The sequence below is a fragment of the Hyperolius riggenbachi genome, chromosome 4 (genome assembly GCF_040937935.1).
Source record: "Hyperolius riggenbachi isolate aHypRig1 chromosome 4, aHypRig1.pri, whole genome shotgun sequence".
Classification (NCBI taxonomy): Eukaryota; Metazoa; Chordata; class Amphibia; order Anura; family Hyperoliidae; genus Hyperolius; species Hyperolius riggenbachi.
The window spans coordinates 470,882,277-470,902,904 of record NC_090649.1 but is presented as its reverse complement, the minus strand read 5'-3'; the positions used below and the strand labels follow the sequence as shown (position 1 = coordinate 470,902,904).

Below are 20,628 nucleotides of genomic sequence, written 5' to 3'. Positions count from 1 at the left end.
TTCTTGCCAAACGCCAGGGACCATAGTCACATCTGCTTGTTTTCCCGAGCTTGTCTGGGGCCGCTCGGAAAATACGTCTTGTCCAGGGGGCAGTATTTTTTATTTTTTTTTAACTAGACTTAATCCTCTCCAAATTCTCCCTTTCCAAACACATAAATAGGGCGACAGATTCCTGTTGTCTTCTTCCTTTAGAGAAATTATTCCATGTGACAATGTTCACTGCAGTCCCTGTCATCGTCACATCTCCAGCCAAGTTTACAGGCAAGGTACTTTGTGTCGCTACCCCACCCCCACCCCGATTTGCCACCACCTCCATCACTGTTGGCTGATGAGTTCTCAAAAATAATAATAATAAAAAAAAATGTTGCATCATAGAGCAAATTTACCAGAATCTGCATGTAAAAAATGTTAGTAGAGTAGCTGTCAGTCATACTCTCTCAGAAAAAAAAATCACATATATAAGTAGATAAATACTTGCTCTACTTACATAACACATGTATTGTACTGTCCACGTTTTGATTTTAGTGATGCTTTTCTACAGTAAAAAAGAGAAAATCCTTCTTAGCATTTCCCATGTTAATTGTGGCTATTTTGAAGACTATCTTGATGTCATTTCCTCCCTTACTCACCTCTGCCTGATTGTGTATGCATTGCCCCGCCCTTCACTATAGAAAGTGCATTGTCTCAGCAGGAGAAACATTGGCCAATCAGAGAGGAACAGAGGTGTGGGAGGGGAAAACAGGAGGGAAAGAGGCTTCAGCCAATCAGGCTGCATTAGTTAAGTCTGAGGGGAAAGTAGAGAAGCAGAAAAGGACAACCCAGTGTGTCCTTTTTGTGTGTACCAAACAAGTCAGGTAAACGGGGGAATGATCATTTAATGTGTGTAAGAAAAGGTCAGTAGTTCATGTATTTTATCTCTCCCTGCTCTGAGAAGTTGTATTCTGCCAGGAAAACTTTATGGCTGTAATTTATTTATCAGTGATGTTTACTACATTCCCCAACTAGGTACTAACAAGACAGAAGCTGTCACTCCCATGTCTAGAAATTATCTCTTTCAGGCAGCAAAATAAAACATGTAAAACAGCCTGGTTATTAACCACTTGAGGACCGCCGTGTTAAAGACCAGGCCATTTTTCTGTAAAGAGGTCACTGCAGCTTTAAGACCTCGCTGCAGGGCCACACAACTCAGCACACAAGTGATTCCCCCCCCTTTTTCTCCCCACCAACAGAGCAGGGTAGGTGTTTTCCCTAATGTTCCTACTGATATATATGGTAAAATACATGAGGGTGCTTTGTCACTGGTTCATTTTAAGGCTCTGTTCACATCTAAAATCGAAATTGCAAACGCAAGCGGCCATTGTAAAAATGTTTAAATCCCTGATTTACATTCTGACATTTATTACATGTTGACAGTTTTGGGCAGGTGATGTAGCTGCTGCATGTTTTTTTGGCAGTTGGAAACAGCTGTAAACAGCTATTTCCCACACTGACTGGGATAAAGTTCAATTCTTGGTCGGAGTTTCTCTTTAAAGAAAACCTGAACTGAAAATTAAAAGTCAAAATAACCATACACAAGTCATACTTACCTCCCGTGTAGTCTACTCCTCAATCTCTTTCTCCTCTCCCGTGTCCCGTTTGTCTACTGTGATCAAGGGAATTCTCCGTCCTCCATTTTGAAAATGGCCATTACCCATAACAGCTTTCTGGTCAGCACACAGTTAAACTGTAACATTGTCCACTTGAGCCATAGGGAAACATGGACATTACCAGGCACATCAGTTGTCCACTCAGCTATAACTGACAGCAACTGATATATAACTGACAGCAACTGATATATTTCAGTTCTGACAAAATGTTGTCAGAACTGGAAGGGATCATTGTCAGAAGAAAATGGTGAGCTTCTGAGAGGAAATGATGGCAAGGTAACTATTTAATGTTCATTTGAAGTTACCTCATGTGTTTATTTTAAATAATTTTAGTCAGTACAGGTTCCCTTTAAGTGCTTTTAAGGAGCGATTTCTTTAATACACTCCTTGACACGCGTCAGGAAGTGAACTCTATGACCCGGGAAATAATTAATACAATGTATTTAATCTTAAAAACGTGAACGCAATCGCTGCACCAAGCGATTTTGTGAGCGGTTTACATTTATCCTATACCTTCCATTGAGGCAAAATCGCTTCAAAAATGGTCCAGGCAGCGCTTTGCTGAGCGAATCGGAAACAAACCGCTCAGCTGGGAACTCTCTCATAGAAAAAATCGCCTGCGCTTGGAAAAATGCCGGAAAGGCCCTAGATGTGAGCGAGCCCTTACAGGCACTGTACCTGTCTGCATACCGCACTCCCCACCTCGTCTCCCCCCATTCCTTTAGATTGTAAGCTGGCAAGGGCAGAGCTCTCTCACCCTTTTGTGTCTTGGATTTTGTTGTTCATTTCATAGCTTGCACTAAACATAAACATTTTATTCATCATGTTACATCTGCTATTGTAACCACCAGTTCTGGATTTTGAACAGTGTCCATATTTGATGTATATCATTGTCTGTATCATTATGTACCCCTTGTTTGTTTTCCTACTTTGTACAGCGCCACGGAATATGTTAGCGCTTTCAATAATCATTGTAATTTTCCTGGTTTCAGCATCATAAACCCTTGCTATAGCTGTATATTGGTATAAAACCCCGCCCTCCCAGTGATGCTTGGCCTAGGCTGATTAGCTATGCATAATTCTTCTCCAAGAGCATTCAGGAAGAGCAGATATATTTTGTTTTGGCTTCACAACTGTCAGTAACCAAACATTTCGTACAGACCACATGACGGCGCTAAACATGTCGCCACCAGTGATAAATCTGAAAATGTAAATAAGAGTGAGGAGGAAAGATTTTACAAAATAATTTATAAATTGATATTATAAAGAAATAATCAATTTTATTCATTTTGTGATCATCACTACAGGTCCTCTTTAGTTGCACATATAAATATAGCCCAATGAATATAAAATAATTTCGACTGGCTATCTCCCCTTTCCTTCTTTTTTTGTCTTCTTTTAAAGGGAACCTAAACTGAGAAGGATATGGATTTTTCCTTTTAAAATAATACCAGTTGCCTGACTCTCCTGCTGATCCTGTGTCTCCAATACTTTTAGCCGCAGCCCCTCAACAAGCATGCAGATCAGGTGCTCTGACTGAAGTCAGACTGGATTAGCTGCATGCTTGTTTCAGGTCTGTGATTCAGACACTACTACAGCCAAAGAGATCAACAGGACGGACAAGCAGCTGGTAAGGAAACATCCATATCCCCCTCAGTTTAGGTTCCCTTTAATCTCCCCAGGACCGCCTCACGCCAATGGGCGTGCCCGCAGCGGCCGCCCGTAGCCGCCTAACGCCGATTGGCGTCAAGTCCTGAAGCTGCATTTTGCAGGTGATCGCGCGCATGGTACGCACACATCTGCTCGGGGGGCGGAGCGCCGCCCCCTCTTCAGTCTCCGAGCGGCTATTGCTGCTCGGGAAACTGTTAGACGGCGAAAATGCCGTCTTTACTGTTACAGAGCTGCGATCAGCAGCAGCGCTGTACTGGGGACAGCCGTGTGACACGGCTGTCCCCCTGGGGGACAAGAGAGCAATCGGCTCTCATAGGCAGAAGCCTATGACAGCCGATTGCCGTGATTGGCTGGCTGGGGGGGAGGGAGGGGATTGGAAAATAAATAAAAAAAAATTGTCAAAACAGGAAAAAAAATAAAAATATTTATAAAAAATAAAAATAAACAACTGGGGTGCGATCAGACAGAGAGCTCTGTTGGTGGGGGGAAAAGGGGGGGGGGGAATCACTTGTGTGCTGTGTTGTGCGGCCCTGCAGCTTGGCCTTAAAGCTGCAGTAGCCGTTTTAGTAAAAATATCCCTGGTCTTTAGGGGGGTTTACCACTGTGGCCCTCAAGTGGTTAAGCAATTTAAATTCCCCTGGATTTTTTTTTTTCCATTATTAATCTGTTCATTACCAGCAGTTCGGAGCAGCGCTATCTCTCTCACCTTGGCTCTTGATCAAAGTGTCGCACGTTGCTAAGACAAATGATTCATTTATTATGAAAGAACAAGGCTGCCTTTCAGACAAACATTGATTTTAAATTAAAAAGTAACCGCTGTGTTGTACATGAGGGGTGACAACAGGAACAGAGTGGTCCTTACTTAATGTTATCATGCCGCGCTCCATCGCCGGGGCCCGGAGGAATCTGCGCAGCGCCATAATCTGACTGATCAATAATGGAGATATCTCAATGCGGCCCAGCAGATAATCAATCCCTGCTAGAATGACTCTGGTCAGGCACACTGCTCTGGTGAGGCAGAATGACTGTCCAGGTACGCTCTGCTCTGGTAAGGCAGGTCCTACGCTTCAATTGGTCGACTTTATTCATGTCTAAGTTTTTTTTCTGTTTTGTTTTTTTTATCCCCACTCGCGCTGAATGATGATGCTCAGACATGGACAGAAGGAAAACATTTCTGGAATTTGTATATGTTTTGAGGCTACTGCTTATGATTATTATAATCAGTACTAAAACCAAATTATGATAGATATATATCGTACACACATTACCTTCTCCTTTTTTTTGGGGGGGGGGGGTGCAAATTACTGAAAAGGGAACTAATATATTCAGCACTTAATTATATTATATCTGTGCACACACACACACACTCACACACACACACACACACACACACACTCACTCTCCAACTTATGAACGCCTCAAAAAATGTGAAATTCGATTTTGTGAGAACGAGTTTAAAAAAAAATTTTTAAGACCTTGCAGTTTTTGAGAAGATTGATTTTAAAATGTTCAAGGAAAAACAGTTTTTTTAGTTTGTAAAATGACCTTTTTCTGCGGTACACTGAGGGCACTGGGGGACCGAGGTGACACAGAGGGGGACAATGAAGGTGGCACTCTAAACGCCTGCTTAGCTGAACTACAGCAATGGATGAGTGACAACTGGCTGAGACTAAACACAGATAAACCTGAAGTCCTTCTGATCGGAGGGCAGCGCATGACAACAAAACAACTTAACTTAGTCTTCACCACTGGGAATAGGAGGCACAGATCTACGCAGCTCTGATCATGTGCGTAGCCTGGGAGTTCTAACTGATGGGGATCTAAAATTCAGAACCCACATCTCTGCTGTGGTGAAATCGTCCTTTTTTCACCTAAAGAACATCGCAAAAATCAACCACCTCATCCATCCAGAAGATCTGCCAACCTTAGTTCATGCCTTCATTACATCCCGACTGGACTACTGCAATGCTCTCTACACTGGCCTTCCAAAAAAGGACTTGTACTGCCTAAAGCTGATACAGAATACTGCTGCCAGACTGCTAACCAACCAACCCCGTCACTGCCACATAACGCCAGTCCTGCACTCCCTCCACTGGCTGCCTATAGAATGGAGGATCTTATTCAAAATCGGCTTACTGACATTTAAGTCACTGAATAATCTGGGCCCTGGATACATGAAAGAAATGTTGCATCTGCATAGCAATCGCTGCAATCTCAGATCCACAGGTTCTAATAATGTAGTCCTATCCAGAGTCCACCTGGAAACTGTTGGTCCCAGAGCCTTCTGTCATGCTGCTCCTACATTATGGAACTCCTTACCTCAGGAGATCATGACAGCTCCATTTCAGAACGTGTTTTAATCCAGTCTGAAAACCCACCTTTTCAGTTTGGCTTTTGCAGAAATATAATTTTGTTGTGTTAAAACTTCACCCTACTACCAATTACTGAATCTGAGAGAGCCTAAGCGCTTTGAGTCCTAAGGGAGAAAAGCGCTATAGAAATGTTATTGTTATTGTTCAGAGGAGGTACAGGGCCCAGAGATGCCACAGTGCATTGACTTAGGTTAAGAACAAACCTACAATCCCATCCCATCTCATTTGTTTTATTTTCTTTGATAATTATTTTCTCTACTAATAATAATCTGCTCTGACGCCCATATATGGTAGCTTCTCTGGATTATATTGAGGTAAGGCATTTAGTCCACAGGGTGAAGGACAGCTCAGAGGAGATACTGACATCCATACGCAGGATGTGGGAGTGATCAGTGCCCAGCTTGTTTAATTATAAGAAGTATATAGAGATGATCTGATTGGAAAATTGAGATAAACCTTCACAGAATTGTCTGTTGTGGACAGAAAAGCCAGATCCCTGCTCTGTGAGGGATCTGAGCTAACTGAGCACCTAAATGGAGAATACGCAGTGTATGTCTGTAGATGGTGTACTGTAATATTTGAAAATGGAGCAGTGCCATTCACCAAACAGGCTAATGTTGTCCTGCTTCGAAATGAGGATATTTTGAATCCTCTGCCGTGCCCCCATGCTGGATATGTGTCTATGTCTACCAAAGTCTCAGGCAGATTTTGGGAGCCAACTGACTTATTAGTATGTTTTGGGATGTGGGAGGATGTCTGAGAGCAAGAAAGAAACCCACGTAGACACAGGGAAAACGTCACCCTTTCCACTTCTCCTCGCAGCTCCTCGGTTGTCCTCACTTCCAAACTGTCAGCGGAGGCAGAGTGCGAACAGGTCCGTGCTGCTGCGAACGCGTAAGCCCCCTGCACAGTAGCATGGACCTGATCAGCTCGGCTTGTTATGCTGAAGTCTGAGAGTCCATGCTACTGCGCAGGTGCAGTGTGGCCACACTATAGGCGTCTCCGCGCTGGAGCCGTCTGATGGAGTAAGAGGGGAATCCAGAGGCGTCCCACTCCCGAGGTAAGTATCTATCTTTTCTGTTTTATAATGTCACAGGTTTACTTCAAGTTGATTTTGTATGCAAGTCAGATCATTGTGCCTCTCTGTACCTCCAGTGACCCCCTATGCCTCCAGTGTGCTTCCCTGTGTCTGTAGTGTCCCCCTGTACCTCCAGTGTGCTTCCCTGTGTCTCTAGTGTCTCCCTGTACCTCCAGTGTGCTTCCCTGTGTCTCTAGTGTCCCCCTGTACCTCCAGTGTGCTTCCTGTGTCTCCATTGTCCCCCTGTACCTCCAATGTGCTTCCCTGTGTCTCTAGTGTCTCCCTGTACCGCCAATGTCCTCCTTGTGTCTCCAGTATGTCCTTCCGTACCTTCAAAGTGTTCCCTGTGCCTGCTTTGTGCTCCCCTGTGTCTGTCCCGCTGTACCTCCAGTGTGTCTCCAGCTCCAGTGTGCTCCCTGTACCTCCATTGTCCGCCTGTATCTCCAGTGTGCTCCCTGTGTCTCCAGTGTCCCCCTGTACCTCCAGTGTGCTTCCCTGTGTCTGTAGTGTCTCCCTGTACCTCCAGTGTGCTCCCCTGTGTCTCCAGTATCCCCCTCTGTCCCCCTGTACCTCCATTGTGTCTCCAGTTTCCCCCTGTATCTCCAGTGTTCTTTCCTGTGTCTTTAGTGTCTCCCTGTACCTCCAATGTGCTTCTTTGTGTCCTCCTCTGCCCCCCTGTACCAGCAATGTGCTCCCCTGTGTCCCCAGTATCCCTCTCTGTCCCCCCATACCTACAATGTGCTCCCCTGTGTCCTCTGCCCCCCTGTACCTCCAATGTGCTCCCCATGTGCCATTTCCTCACTCGATCTGCCCTAATTTATTATAAAGGAGTGCTGTGATGTCTTTTTACTGATACCGCATTGTTTTCTATGCAGGCAACACTTACTATAGTTGGCATTACATACACTTTTTGTACTCTTCCAATTATGATTTAGGCCCACTTTAAAGGGAAGGTTCAAGCAAAAAAAAAAAAAATGAGTTTTACTTACCTGGGGCTTCTACCAGCCCCATGTAGCCATCCTGTGCCCTTGTAGTCACTCACTGCTGCTCCAGTCCCCCGCTGGCAGCTTTCTGACCTCGGAGGTCAGGGCCACATTGCATACATTTTTACGCATTCCAGCTAGTGCAGGAACAAAAATGTACGCGTTGCACCACTAACGCGTAAAAATGTATGCGTTAATGTTCCTGCACTAGCGGAAATGTGTAAAAATGTACGCAATTCGGCCCTGACCTCCGAGGTCAGAAAGCTCCCAGCGGGGGACTGGAGCAGCAGTGAGTGACTACGAGGGCACAGGATGGCTGCATGGGGCTGGTAGAAGCCCCAGGTAATTGAAACTCATTTTTTTTTTTTGCTTGGACCTTCCCTTTAAGATGCTGAATCCCTCCAGTAAAAGCTAAAATCGTGTTTTTGGGTGAGCTATCTCCTGACACCCCCGGAATACTGAGCTCTTGCAATGCATCCTCTGCTCTTTGTAGTGTTTCCCTGTGTCAGCTACGGGGGAGCAAAGAGCAGGCAATCAATTTACACATTGCATAAAAAAATATGATGGAATAAGGATGCTTATAGCAATTAGCCATGATTGTATTTTATACTGCGTCCCATCCAAGATCATTTCCCTTCGCCCATCATTTTTCAAAATAAACGGCCGCCACGTCTCCCGGCAATAACCGCCGACGTGACGGCGAGGTGTTAGTTACCAATTGATAACCTAGAAAACAGTATTGTGATCTCCTCTGATAATTAATCTCGCCCATTTACCTGTCACGGAGCCCCAGCACTTGTCTTTATTTTTGCCCCCCCCTTGAAGTGGAAGCAGGAAGATTGCCAGCTCTTAAAATTAAAAAGCATCCCTTTTATATTATTCATTCCAGTAACAATTTATGACGCCATGCTTATACGCTGAGCGCTTGTCAACAAACATAATTATGTTTCGATATAAAGAAGATTGGTGGCTGTATTATGCAGCCCATCTCGGCAAACTCGCGACTGATTTAAGCGCAGATTATGGAGGACGTATATCTCCCGTGACGTCTTTACCCCCTCTTTGTTAACAGTTTTGTTTTGTTAATTACTTTTCAGACAAACCAGTGTCCATTTAGGATCCTTGTTTATGGGGGACATCAAGCGGAGGAGGAAGGCGGCCCCGATGCCCGGACCCACTGCGGCTGGTAAGCTACGGGCCGTGCGAGTGTTGTCATTGTTGGATCTGGCGGAATGATAGACATGAGACTGATACGTTGGCATGTAGCAAAGGGTGATTCTGTTGTTCTTCTGGCGAACAATAGCAGTAGGAGAACAGAGGCGCCAGCAGGATAAAAGCGGATAAAAACTTTAAAATTTGCTGGGAGGAAGTGGTGGACTTATCTCCATAAAGCAGACACGAAAGACTGTCTGAATAGTAGCAATCACATTTATTGAATAGTACCCCAAAAAAATGCAACGCGTTTCGCAGGCCAAGCCCGCTTCATCAGGCAATAAACGTGGGGACAAAACAGAATTTCGGCATTAGCAGGTGTAGCGCCTCAGTGGCACTGATGAAGTGCTGGGCCTGCGAAATGCGTTGCACTTTTTTGGGGTACTATTTAATAAATGTGATTGCTACTATTCAGACAGTCTTTTAAAGTTTTTATCTGCTTTTATCCTGCTGGCGCCTCTGTTCTCCTACTGCTATACCGTGTCCACCCCTGGTGGAGGGGTGATCTACCCCCTTTCGCATCTACAGAGAGCGACTTCTTATCCCTGAGTGAGGACAGGTCTAATCTCCTCACCTGCCTATACAGTGGTTGCCTGTGTGGTAAATTATGTTTGTGAGTATAATTTTCTCACGATAACCTTTATTTCATTTATGCTTAACATACTACACTATATTGGGCTCTCGGTTTCTCTACACTTTATTTCTGGCGAATAATAATATTCAGTATTGAAAGGACAACTGAAGTGATTGGATTATGGAAACTGCCATATTTGTTTCCTTTTAACCTCCCTGGTCGGTATGATTCCTGCCTGATTTTAGGGTCAAAAACGGTGCACTTTTTTTCATGTGCTTTAAGACCCTAAAAGCAAGAAGAAAAATCATGCCGCTAGAGTCTCTGCAGCAGCCCGGGCATTCACTCACCTTCCTGGGATCCAGTTCTTCCTCCGTCCTCCAGGTGGCGGTGTAACCCTATTGTGAGATTGCCGGCTGTTGTCATGATGACAGTCGGCAATCTCGCTAGGGGGATGCAAAGCCTCCATGGACAGGAAGAGGAATGGCCGCCAGCATCTGGATTGCCCAGGAGGTGAGTGAAATCACCCGTTGCGCGTAATGCTCTGCATGGACCTCCCGGCTGCTCCCACGAGTGTAGCTCGGGGTTATTGCGTTGAGCTGTGGTTTTCCACCATAAATCTAGCTCGTGGTTACCGCTAAGGAGGTTAACCACTTAAGGACCAGCTAACGCCCATAGGCGTCAGCAGGTCTTAAGTGGGTTACCGTGTAAACGGCCGCTCGATCGGGCGGCCTTTCCATGTCAGTTCACGGAGGGTGTCTCCGTGAACAGCCGGAGAGCCGCCGGTCCCGGCTCGTCGGCAAAATGTAAACGCGCGGGTAAGAGATCCCCGCTGTTTACATCATACGCCGCTGCTGCGCAGCAGCGCCGTAGAGCAGATCGGCGATCCCCGGCCTCTGATTGGCCGGGGATCGCCGTCATTTGATAGGCTGAAGCCTATCCTACAATGCGCAGGACGGATGTCCGTCCTGCGCTGCTCACAGGGGGAGGGAGAGAGCGCCGAAAACGCTGCGGAGGGGGGCTTTGAAGAGCCGCCCCCCCCCTCAAAGCGCAGCAAGCCGGCGGCGATCAGACCCCCCAGGAGGACATCCCCCTAGTGGGGAAAAAAGGGGGTAAGTCTGATCACCCTGGCTATTTCCTGATCGGTGTTGCGGGCTGGAGAGTCCACGCAGCAGCATGAATTAAAAAAAAAACATACTTGCCTAAGGAGAGGGAAGGCTCTGGCTCCTATAGAGCCTGCCCGTTCCTCTCATAGTCTGTTCGTTCCAACGCTGGCTCCTCCGTTCAAATCTCCCGCCACGAGAGGATTTAGAAGTCTTTGGGGGCGGCTCTACTGCGCATGCGCAAGAGTGTGCTAGTGCATGCACAGTACGGAGCAGCCCATCTTGAGGAGCACTCGGGTTCCCGAAGACCTCCGAAGTTGGGTTCAGGTGTTTCTGACATTATTGTCAAATCTGACAAGATTAGCAGCATGCTTTTTTCTGGTGCGATTCAGACACTACTGTAGCCAAATAGATCAGCAGGGATGCCAGGCGACTGGTATTTACAACAAAATAAAAATAGCAGCCTCCATATCCCTTTTCAGCTCAGTTGTCCTTTAAAGGACTTCCGAGGCCAAATAAAAAAAAAAAGTTAAATACCTGCCGTTCCGCCGGGTCCACGCTGCTCAATAGCCCCCTGGGCCGGCTCCCAACCTCACGGCCCGGGTCGGGCTCTCCTGCCTCTACAAACATGGCCACATGAGCTGGCCGCGGCTGCGCAGCCTGTAGCATGGATCGGGGGGTTGGCCCTAGAGCTGCTCAGCCGCACTCACGGCTATGCGGACTGCGCAGCCGCGTCCAGCTCATGCGGCCATGTTTGTAGAGGCAGGAGAGTCCGACCCGGGCCGTGAGGTCGGGAGCTGGCCCAGGGGCTATTTAGCGGCGAGGACCCAGTGGAACGGCGTGGACGGCGTCCTCTGTGCCTTCAAATATGATGCAGGTATTTAACTTTTTTTTTTATTTGGCCTTGGAAGTCCTTTTAGTACATATACCACTGCAGAATCACCATTATAGTATTTTTGTCCGATGTCGCCTACCCTGCGCCTAGCAACTGGAACTGCAGCATTCAAGGCTATTGAGACAATGTTAAGGAAATCTGTATAGGTATATATTTAGTAAAGCCGCTCTCTAGGACTGGTAGAAACTTGGCAAACCCCTGTCCACCCCAAACAACTCAGGAAAGGCACGTGTTAAGATCAAAATATATCTGTAACTTTATGCATCTCAACTCCTGGACTACCTCAGCCAGACTTCAAAGAGAACCCCAGGTGGAGTGGCTGACATGTTTATATCCTTTTGAATAATGCACATTGATTGGCTGTTCTGCTATCCTCTGCCTCTAGTACTTTCCAGGGCTGTGGAGTCAGAGCAATTTTGGGTACCTAGAGTCGGAGTCGAGAAAAAACACTCCGACTCCTAATGAATTTAAAGGGACTCCGAGCAGTGCAGAAACTATGGAAAGATGCATATCATTTTAAAGCTCTCTTTCTCCTCTTTCCAATGATATATAAACCGCCGCCCTACGCCTTTTAGTTTTCGCTATTTTCGCGATTGAAATTGCAGCGGCCGCGATTTCAATCACGAAAATAGAGAAAACTAAAAGGCGTAGGGCGACGATTTAGGTGTCGCCAGAAAGAGGAGAAAGAGAGCTTTAAAATGATATCCATCTTTCCATAGTTACTTGTATTACACAGGACGACACTTTCCCCAGGATCAGCAGCTCCATTCAGCAGAAAAAGTCGCCCTGTGTAATACAAAGTAACTATGGAAAGATGAATATCATTTTAAAGCTCTCTTTCTCCTCTTTCTGACGACACCTAAATCGTCGCCCTACGCCTTTTAGTTTTCTCTATTTTCGTGATCGAAATCGTGGCCGCTGCAATTTCAATCGCGAAAATAGCGAAAACTAAAAGGCGGCGGTTTATATATCATTGGAAAGAGGAGAAAGAGAGCTTTAAAATGATATGCATCTTTCCATAGTTTCTGCACTGCTCGGAGTCCCTTTAAACTGTAATTAAAATAGAAAATATGATAAAATGTTCTATTTCTCAGATATTAGTCATCATAAATAATTCATATATACAGTAATAGCTGTGCTTAGTCCACAAAAATGAAATACACCAATCAAAAAATAGTTACTTGTGCTGCTTCAATAAAGCAGTCCCCGTATTTTTACATATACTTATCTGATTGTGACTGTATATATGATGTGTACACAGGAATCTTTTATATATACTAAATAACATCTATGCTGTAAGCATAAAGCCTGATGTGTAGCCGTGTCACTAATAGTGATGGTCAATGAGATGGAAATAATTCTGCATTGATGCTGGTTTATGCAAATGTATGCACTCTCTTTGCTCATGAAATCAAATAATTTGATATGTTGTTAGAATTTGGTTTGGTGACTACGAATTAAAGAAAAGTTTTATACATACCTGGGGCTTCCTCCAGCCCCCTTCAGGCTAATCAGTCCCTCGCTGTCCTCCTCTGCCACCTGGATCTTCTGCTATGAATCCCGGTAATTCAGCCAGTCAGCGCAGTCCGGCCGCATGCCGCTTCCACAGCCTGGAGTGTTCTGCACCTGCACAATAGTGCTGCGCAGGTGTAGTACATTCCCGGCTGCGGAGTGTGTTCATGCGCACTACACCAGACTGGCTCAAGTACCTGGACTCATAGCAGAAGATCCAGGTGGCGGAGGAGGACAGCGAGGGACTGATTAGCCTGAAGGGGGCTGGAGGAAGCCCCAGGTATGTATAAAACTTTAATTTCATCTGTCTCAGGTTTACTTTGTTACATAGTAGTACTATACTCTACATATGCACTCCCCACAGAGCTGCAGGGAATCCACTGAGAATGTTGTGCACATTGAACACAGAGGTGTTGTCTATCACCCATAAACCTGGTTCAGATTGTACATGAAGAGTGTGTAATAGAGGAAGAATCCCCTCATTCCCCTGCAGAGTACCTGCACATCATTCTTACATGTACCCACAGTTACATTGCCTAGGGCCTGATCCATGTTCAGATGTGTAATAGAGGAAGAATCTCCTCATTCCCCTGCAGGGTACCTGCACATCATTCTTACATGTACCCACAGTTACATTGCCTAGGGCCTGATAGATGTACTTTGTTCCGGTCTGTACCTTTTACAAGTACTCTTGCCAAGGACTAGTTTTAGTCTAAAGGGAATAAATATAGCAGCCTCCATGTCCTTCTCACTTCAGTTGTCTTTTAAAATTCCTAAGCGTTGGCAGTTAGGAGATGCATTTCATGTTACATACTTTCAGTCAACAAGATTGTAATATGCAAATTAGAGGAGTCGGAGTCGAGGAGTCGGAGTCGGTGGAATCCTAAATTGAGGAGTCTGTGGATTTTTGTACACACAGCCCTGATACTTTCAGCCATAGACCCTGAACAAGCATGCAGAACAGATGACTGACAAGTCTGACAAGCAGTGGCATAACTAAAGAGCTTGATGCCCCGGTGCAAGCTATACATGGGGCCCCAAGCACTCTATTGATATGGAGCCCCAAAACCTACCATGGACAGCTGCAGTGCCAGTGAGGTGTAATGCGAGTAAGGAAACAGTTTAAGGATTACCACTATGCAGTGCACATGGAGAGGTGTTTATTACCAGCATAGCACCAATAGCAAGCTAATAAGATGGATTAAGGAGGGCCCTTAGTGGGCCCCTCTGGTCCAGGGGCCCCGGTACACAAAACCTCTGCATCCCCCAATGCTACGCCCCTGCTGACAAGATTAGCTGCATGCTTGTTTCAGGTGTGTGATTTAGACTCTACCGACCCAAAAGATCAGCAGGACTGCCAGGTAACTGGCATTGTTTCATAAGAAATAAATATGGCAGCTTCCATAGGTCTCACACCTCGGGGTTCCTTTTAATTCAGCTATTTGGGCATTTCAGGGCAAATGAGGTCTCCTAGAGCCACCCTTCTGCAGGAAGGCGGGGATTATGCAAATAAAGGCACATCCGAGTGGGGGCGGGGTTCTGACCTGCTCTTTTATCAGCCATGCAAGCTGTATTTTTGGGGTCAGGGATCAAACTCTTTTCAGACTGTTGCAAGGTTTACTTATAAAGAAGTACATGTAATAATAAGCTTTGGAAGGTCATCTGGAACATGTTGAAACTTTTGCAACCCTTGTGACTAGAGGAACATTTGAAGAGGAGCAGTAGTGAAAATAACATAATAAAACATTCATTTATAGATTATTTAGTCAGTGTTTGCCCATTGTACAATGTTTCCTCTGCTGATTTACATTCTGAAATTAACTGGTGGTGACATCTTTAGTTCTGCCAGGTGGTCTGTACAGAATGTTTGTAAGGGCCCGTTTCCACTAGTGTGGTGCGATTTTGTTGCGGAAAATGCGAAAACGAATTTGCATACATTTGTATGCGAATTTTAACGCAAAAACGAGTTAAAATTCGCATCTGTTTGTAAGTATGTGAATTTAACATTGATTTTAAGCAAAAACGTATGCAATTTTGCATAGAAAATTTGCATAGCGAAAACGCAGGCGAATTTCCTATTAAATACATTACAGGCGAATAGCACACTAGCCTTGCGGTGTGCGAATTCTGATGGCTCTGCTGTGCAGATTTTTTCTGCACAGTCCACCGCACAGAATTTCTGACAAGTGGAAACCGGCCCATTGATTTATATTGGTTATGCGAATCTGCATGCAGAAATCGCATGCAGATTCGCTTTAGTGGAAACGAGCCCTTACTGAGTGCTCTATGCACAGAGGGAGATATTGCTTGGAAGTTGGAAAAAGCCGTTATTTCCCACAAAGCAACGAGGTTAAATAGACTCTGAAGCGAGAATAAATCTTGCTTCAGAGCTCATAGTTAGCAGGGGCATGTGTGCCCCTGCTAAACGGCCGCTATCCCAAGGCTAAACGGGGGTCCCTTACCCCCGAAATCCCCTCCGTGCAGCGGGGGATCTTTTCCGGATTGAGGCAGGGCTAACCGCCGCAGCCCTGCCCCACGCGCGTCTGTCATCGCGTATCTCCGCCTCTCCCCCGCCCCTCTCAGTCTTCCTTCACTGAGAGGGGCAGGGGAGAGGCGGCGATGCGCCGCTGATAGACGCGACTAGAGGCAGGGCTGCAGTCGTTAGCCCTGCCTCTAGGAGCAGCAAAATCTACGACCAATTTGGTCGTTGATTTTGTGGGGGGGGGTTTGGGTGTGAAGGGACCCCCGTTTAGCCGCGGGATAGCGGCGTTTTAGCACTATTAGCTTTGAAGCGAGAATTATTCTCGCTTCAGTGTCTCTTTAACAGACGAGGTCATGACATCACACTGTGGGAGGGGTTTCTCCACAATATCAGCCATACAGACGCCCCCCATGATCTGTATGAGAAAAGGTCAAGATTTCTCATGGGAAAGTGAGTATCAGCTCTTGATTGGAATGAAGTTCAATCCTTGGTAAAGATCTTCATGAACAGAAAAGGGACACAGCTGTTTCGCAACAGCTTTGTATTAGAAATTGTCTCCATTATATTCTCCAGCCATAGCTTACAAATCATTGTATCGATATAGAATCCTGTGCTACCTGACCCTGATTGTTGTTTGAATAGAAAAATCACCCTGTAGATTCTGCTCTGAGTATTCTGATTTCCCATGAGTTCGTTTTTGCACAAGTACCTTTTGTATGGGACTGACTGAAAAAAATACCAGGGATTGGAGAATGGGAAGCTTGGGTACTAGATAGGACTAGGGACCCCTCCTAGCAATAAGATAAGGAGGTCCCTAGCAACTGGTACTCCTTGCGCTCATCCTGTCCCTCCAATGTGCAGCCATGTTGTAGTCATGCAATGTCACATGACCGTATCCTCCAATGTGCAGTCTCGTTGTAGTCATGTGATGTCCCATAACCATATTGAGGCTAAAGACTGGATGATAAAGTGGCTTAAAGAGAAACTCCAACCAAGAATTGAACTTTTTCCCAATCAGTAGCTGATACCCCATTTTACATGAGAAAGACAATGATTTTCACAAACAGACCATCAGGGGGCGCTGTGTGACTGATTTTGTGCTGAAATCCCTCCCACAAGAACCTCTGAAGACCGCGGTACTCCTGGCAAACAGCCACAATGTAACAATGTTCAGAGACAGGAAACAGCTGTTATTAGCTGTCTAACAGCCAGAGCAGCTAGAAACAGCTAAATAACCTGCCCACAGTAACAATGTCTCCATGTAATAAATGTCAGAATGTGAATCTGGGAGAGGAAAGATTTTACAATGAGCAAACACTGACTAAATCATTTATACATAATTATGGTAAAAAATGAAGCACTTTTTTTACTACATTATTTTCACTGGAGTTCCTCTTTAAGGTGGCCATGAACAATAGAATTTGGCGAATGATTATTGGCATGAACTATTAGAAATGAAGGTTCGGTACCAGTAATGGACAGAAATCTCCTAACCAATCTGATCAGATTGCCAGGATTGATCTGAAAAACGGATTGATTTAAATTAATTACATTGGATTGGTTAGGAGATTTTTGTCCTTTAGCGGTCCCAAACATTCATTTCTGATCGTTCATACAAATAATCGTAGTCATTCTGAATGCATGCTTGGACAACACTGACATATAGTGATGATTAGTGTTTCTCTGACCATTTGTCAAATTGTACTGTTAGTGGCCATCTTTAGATAGCGAATGAGTAAAGAGGAGTTCTGATGGCTGGAGCAGCAGAAAGTAATTATACTGTCACCCCACCAGCGCCATACACACCCTCATATGGGGGGGGGGGGCAGTTTGGGAATTGCATGCGTAATTTGGGTATAAACTGAGGTTTCATTTTTAGTTTCCTAAAGAAGTTTATTGCATGAAATGAATAAAACACATATTAAAGTGTACCTTAAAGAGGAACTCCAGTGAAAATAATGTAATAAAAAAAGTGCTTCTTTTTTACAATTATGTATAAATGATTTAGTCAGTGTTTGCCCATTGTAAAATCTTTTAAATCCCTGATTTACTTTCTGACATTTATTACATGGTGACATTTTTACTGTTGGCAGGTGAGGTAGCTGCTGCATGATTTTTTGGCAGTTGGAAACAGCTGTAAACAACTATTTCCCACAATGCAACAGGGTTCACAGAGAGGAAACTGAAAGGAGTACGTACTCAGAGTTTCTTGTGGGAGGGGTTTCACCACAATATCAGTCATACAGCGCCCCCTGAGGGTCTGTTTGCGAAAAGGAATAGATTTATCATTTAAAAGGGGGTATCAGCTACTGATTGGGATAAAGTTCAATTCTTGGTCCGAATTTCTCTTTAAAGGGAACCTTAACTGAGAGGGATATGGATGTTTCCTTTTAAACAATACCAATTGCATGGCAGTCCTGCTGATCTTTGGCTGCAGTAGTGGACGAATCACACACCTGAAGCAAGCATGCAGCTAATCCAGTCTGACTTCAGTCAGAGCACCTGATCTGCATGCTTGTTCAGGGGATGTGGCTGAAAGTATTAGAGACACAGGATCAGCAGGAGAGTCAGGCAACTGGTATTATTTTAGAAGGAAAAATCAATATCCTTCTCAGTTTAGGTTCCCTTTAAGGGGGAACTGTAACCAAGGATTGAACTTCAACCCGATCAGTAGCTGATATCCCCTTTCCCACAAGAAATCTTTACCTGTTCCCGAATAGATCATCAGGGGGTCTGTGTGGCTGCTATTTTGATAAAACCCCTCCCACATTGTGATGTCACGAGTCCATGGTGCTGACATCACACTGTGGGAGCCTTGTAGCATTGTGGGAAATAACGGCTGTTTCCAACTGCCAAGCAACCAGTATCTTCCTCTGTGCAGTGCTGCTCAAATCCGAATTTGGGAGACATCCGGATAGTTCTATCCGGATATCTCCCAGTTACCTGTGCGGGGTGGGCGGGGGGATCAATCTTACCTGCCTGACGTCTTCTTCGGTCCGTCCCTCGGCGCCTCCCACAATGCGGTCCAAGCGGCGGTCACGTGATTACAAGCACTTCCGGGTTGAAGGAGGAAGTGCTTGTAATCACGTGACGCGCGTGGAGCGCATCGTGGGAGGCGCCGAGGGTCGGACGAAGATGTCAGACAGGTAAGATTGACTGCCTCTGTGCATATGTATATCTATAAAAAAAAAAAAACCTTTTAGCTTATCGCAATGGTAGTTGGTGTGGTTATAAATAATAGCAGTTGGTGCAGTCTAGTTTTTCTTCCATGTCTGCCAGTAGTAAAGATGATGACATGCAGGCTCATTTTGGATCAAACAATATGAACAAATTACATGGCGAATATCAATCATTTCTTGGTCTCTCTTTTATTTTTAACTTCTTACGTTGCAATGTATTGATTAACACCCCCCCCCCCCCCCCCCCTTTTTGCTAACATTATTCTTTAAGGGAAAAGAGTGCCTCAAATGGGTAATTACCTCAGTAGAGCATATATGTAGAAATAGAAAAACAACACAAGGAAGCTGGGAGCCCAATCTGGTGTAGTACACCAGGAACAAATGGATAATGCAATATATATAAATGGATACTCACAAGTAAGCAACCGCTCTCAGCGCATGTGGGGAAAAGAACCGTCCCTACTCGGCTTTGTGAAGGTCTCGTTAGTCGCTGCTCCCGAAAATTATTGTAAAAGTTAAAGGTGGGGCCTAACTAAACTATGAAACCCAGATGGGTGACTGGTAAGAATACTTTGTGGCATGAGGTGCCCGATATATATATCAAAATATATCTATATCCGTTATTCAGTCTAGAAAGAACAATATAAAAAATTGAATCTGCCTACCTTAACCTCCCTGGCGGTAAGCCCGAGCTATGCGGAGAATAGCACGAAGCGGGAACTTTTACTCCCTTCCCGGGGAATCCAGATGTCGGTAGCCGTTCTCCTTCCTGTCCTCCGAGGCTCTGAATCCTTCTGGTGAGATTACCATTAGTGATCTCACTACAGAGTTACAGCGCCACCCGAAGGATGGAGCAAAAATTGCAGCGCTGGAGCCCAGGGAGGTGAGTGAGTGCTGGGGCTATAAAGTAAAAAAAAAAAACAGAATAAAAGCCACGGCCATACAGTGTCAGGTTTTATTTATATATTTTTTAATGGGGAAAAAAAATCTTGCTTTCTATTTGTATGTATGATATATGGAATGTGCCCCTCCCCCCAAAAAAAAATATGCCTCTGTCTATTATTAAGAAGGACATCCTAAGAAACTAAAAACTTTGGGAAACACTGTCCATGCTCTTTTAAAGCGGGATGGTCAGACACAAAATTAAATTCCATTTACTCACTGCTCGGTGTTTAATATGCAGCCTGCAGCCTTACCCTGCATTGCAAGCACTCCAATCTATTAAGAAATGTTTCTGCTGTAAAAAATATTAGTCACTTAGCTCTATTTGTTCCATTGCCGACAAGAAGAAAGCTTGTCATCATCTCTCCCACATTCCTTCTCCTCACTGATTGGCTGCGGGCAGTTCAGTGAGCTGCTGAAATCTGATGCTGTGCTCACATATGTTTACAAAGCAAGCTAGCTATGACAGTGCATTTTGTAGGAGGAAAAAAAGTAAGGGAGGAAATGACATCAGGATTGGCTTCAGTCAGAGGTAATTAAGATGGCAGATGCTGGAAACAGAATTCTCTTTATTTAGTATATAAAATTCACTGAGATCAAAATTCGGACAGTACAATACATGTGTTATATAAGTAGAACAAGTATTTATCTACCTATTTACGTGTTTTTTCCCCCCGGGATAGCATGGCTGTTCTGGCTGCTTTAGGAGGGGGGGGCATCCTAGGAAACTAAAAACTTTGGGAAAAACTGTCCACGCTTTACAGTGAACTCCGTAACGGATATAATTACAATTACCAGAACCAGCAGCTGAGCCTCCATCTGATTAGCTGGAAGGACACTTAAGTGGTTGTAAAGTTTTTAGCACGTTTAAGTGACTTTTATTACACTTACAGCACAAGTTTTTAGTGTCTGCTGTTTTATGCCCGCGCCGTTCCACGGGTTTAATTTATACTTTGCTGAGCAGAGTTCGGCGTCAGGCCTT

The 20,628-nt window shown here is 44.9% G+C and overlaps 1 protein-coding gene across 2 annotated transcripts in view; it reads left to right on the top strand.

The window, feature by feature from the left end:
- The window catches only part of GPATCH2 (G-patch domain containing 2), a 203,736-nt gene that overhangs the window by 159,717 nt on the left and 23,391 nt on the right, over positions 1 to 20,628 (top strand). For both annotated transcript variants that reach the window (XM_068232903.1, XM_068232902.1), the window contains exon 9: positions 8,848 to 8,936. In XM_068232903.1, coding sequence (XP_068089004.1) covers positions 8,848 to 8,936 — 89 coding nt within the window. The remainder of the gene's footprint in view (positions 1 to 8,847; positions 8,937 to 20,628) is intronic.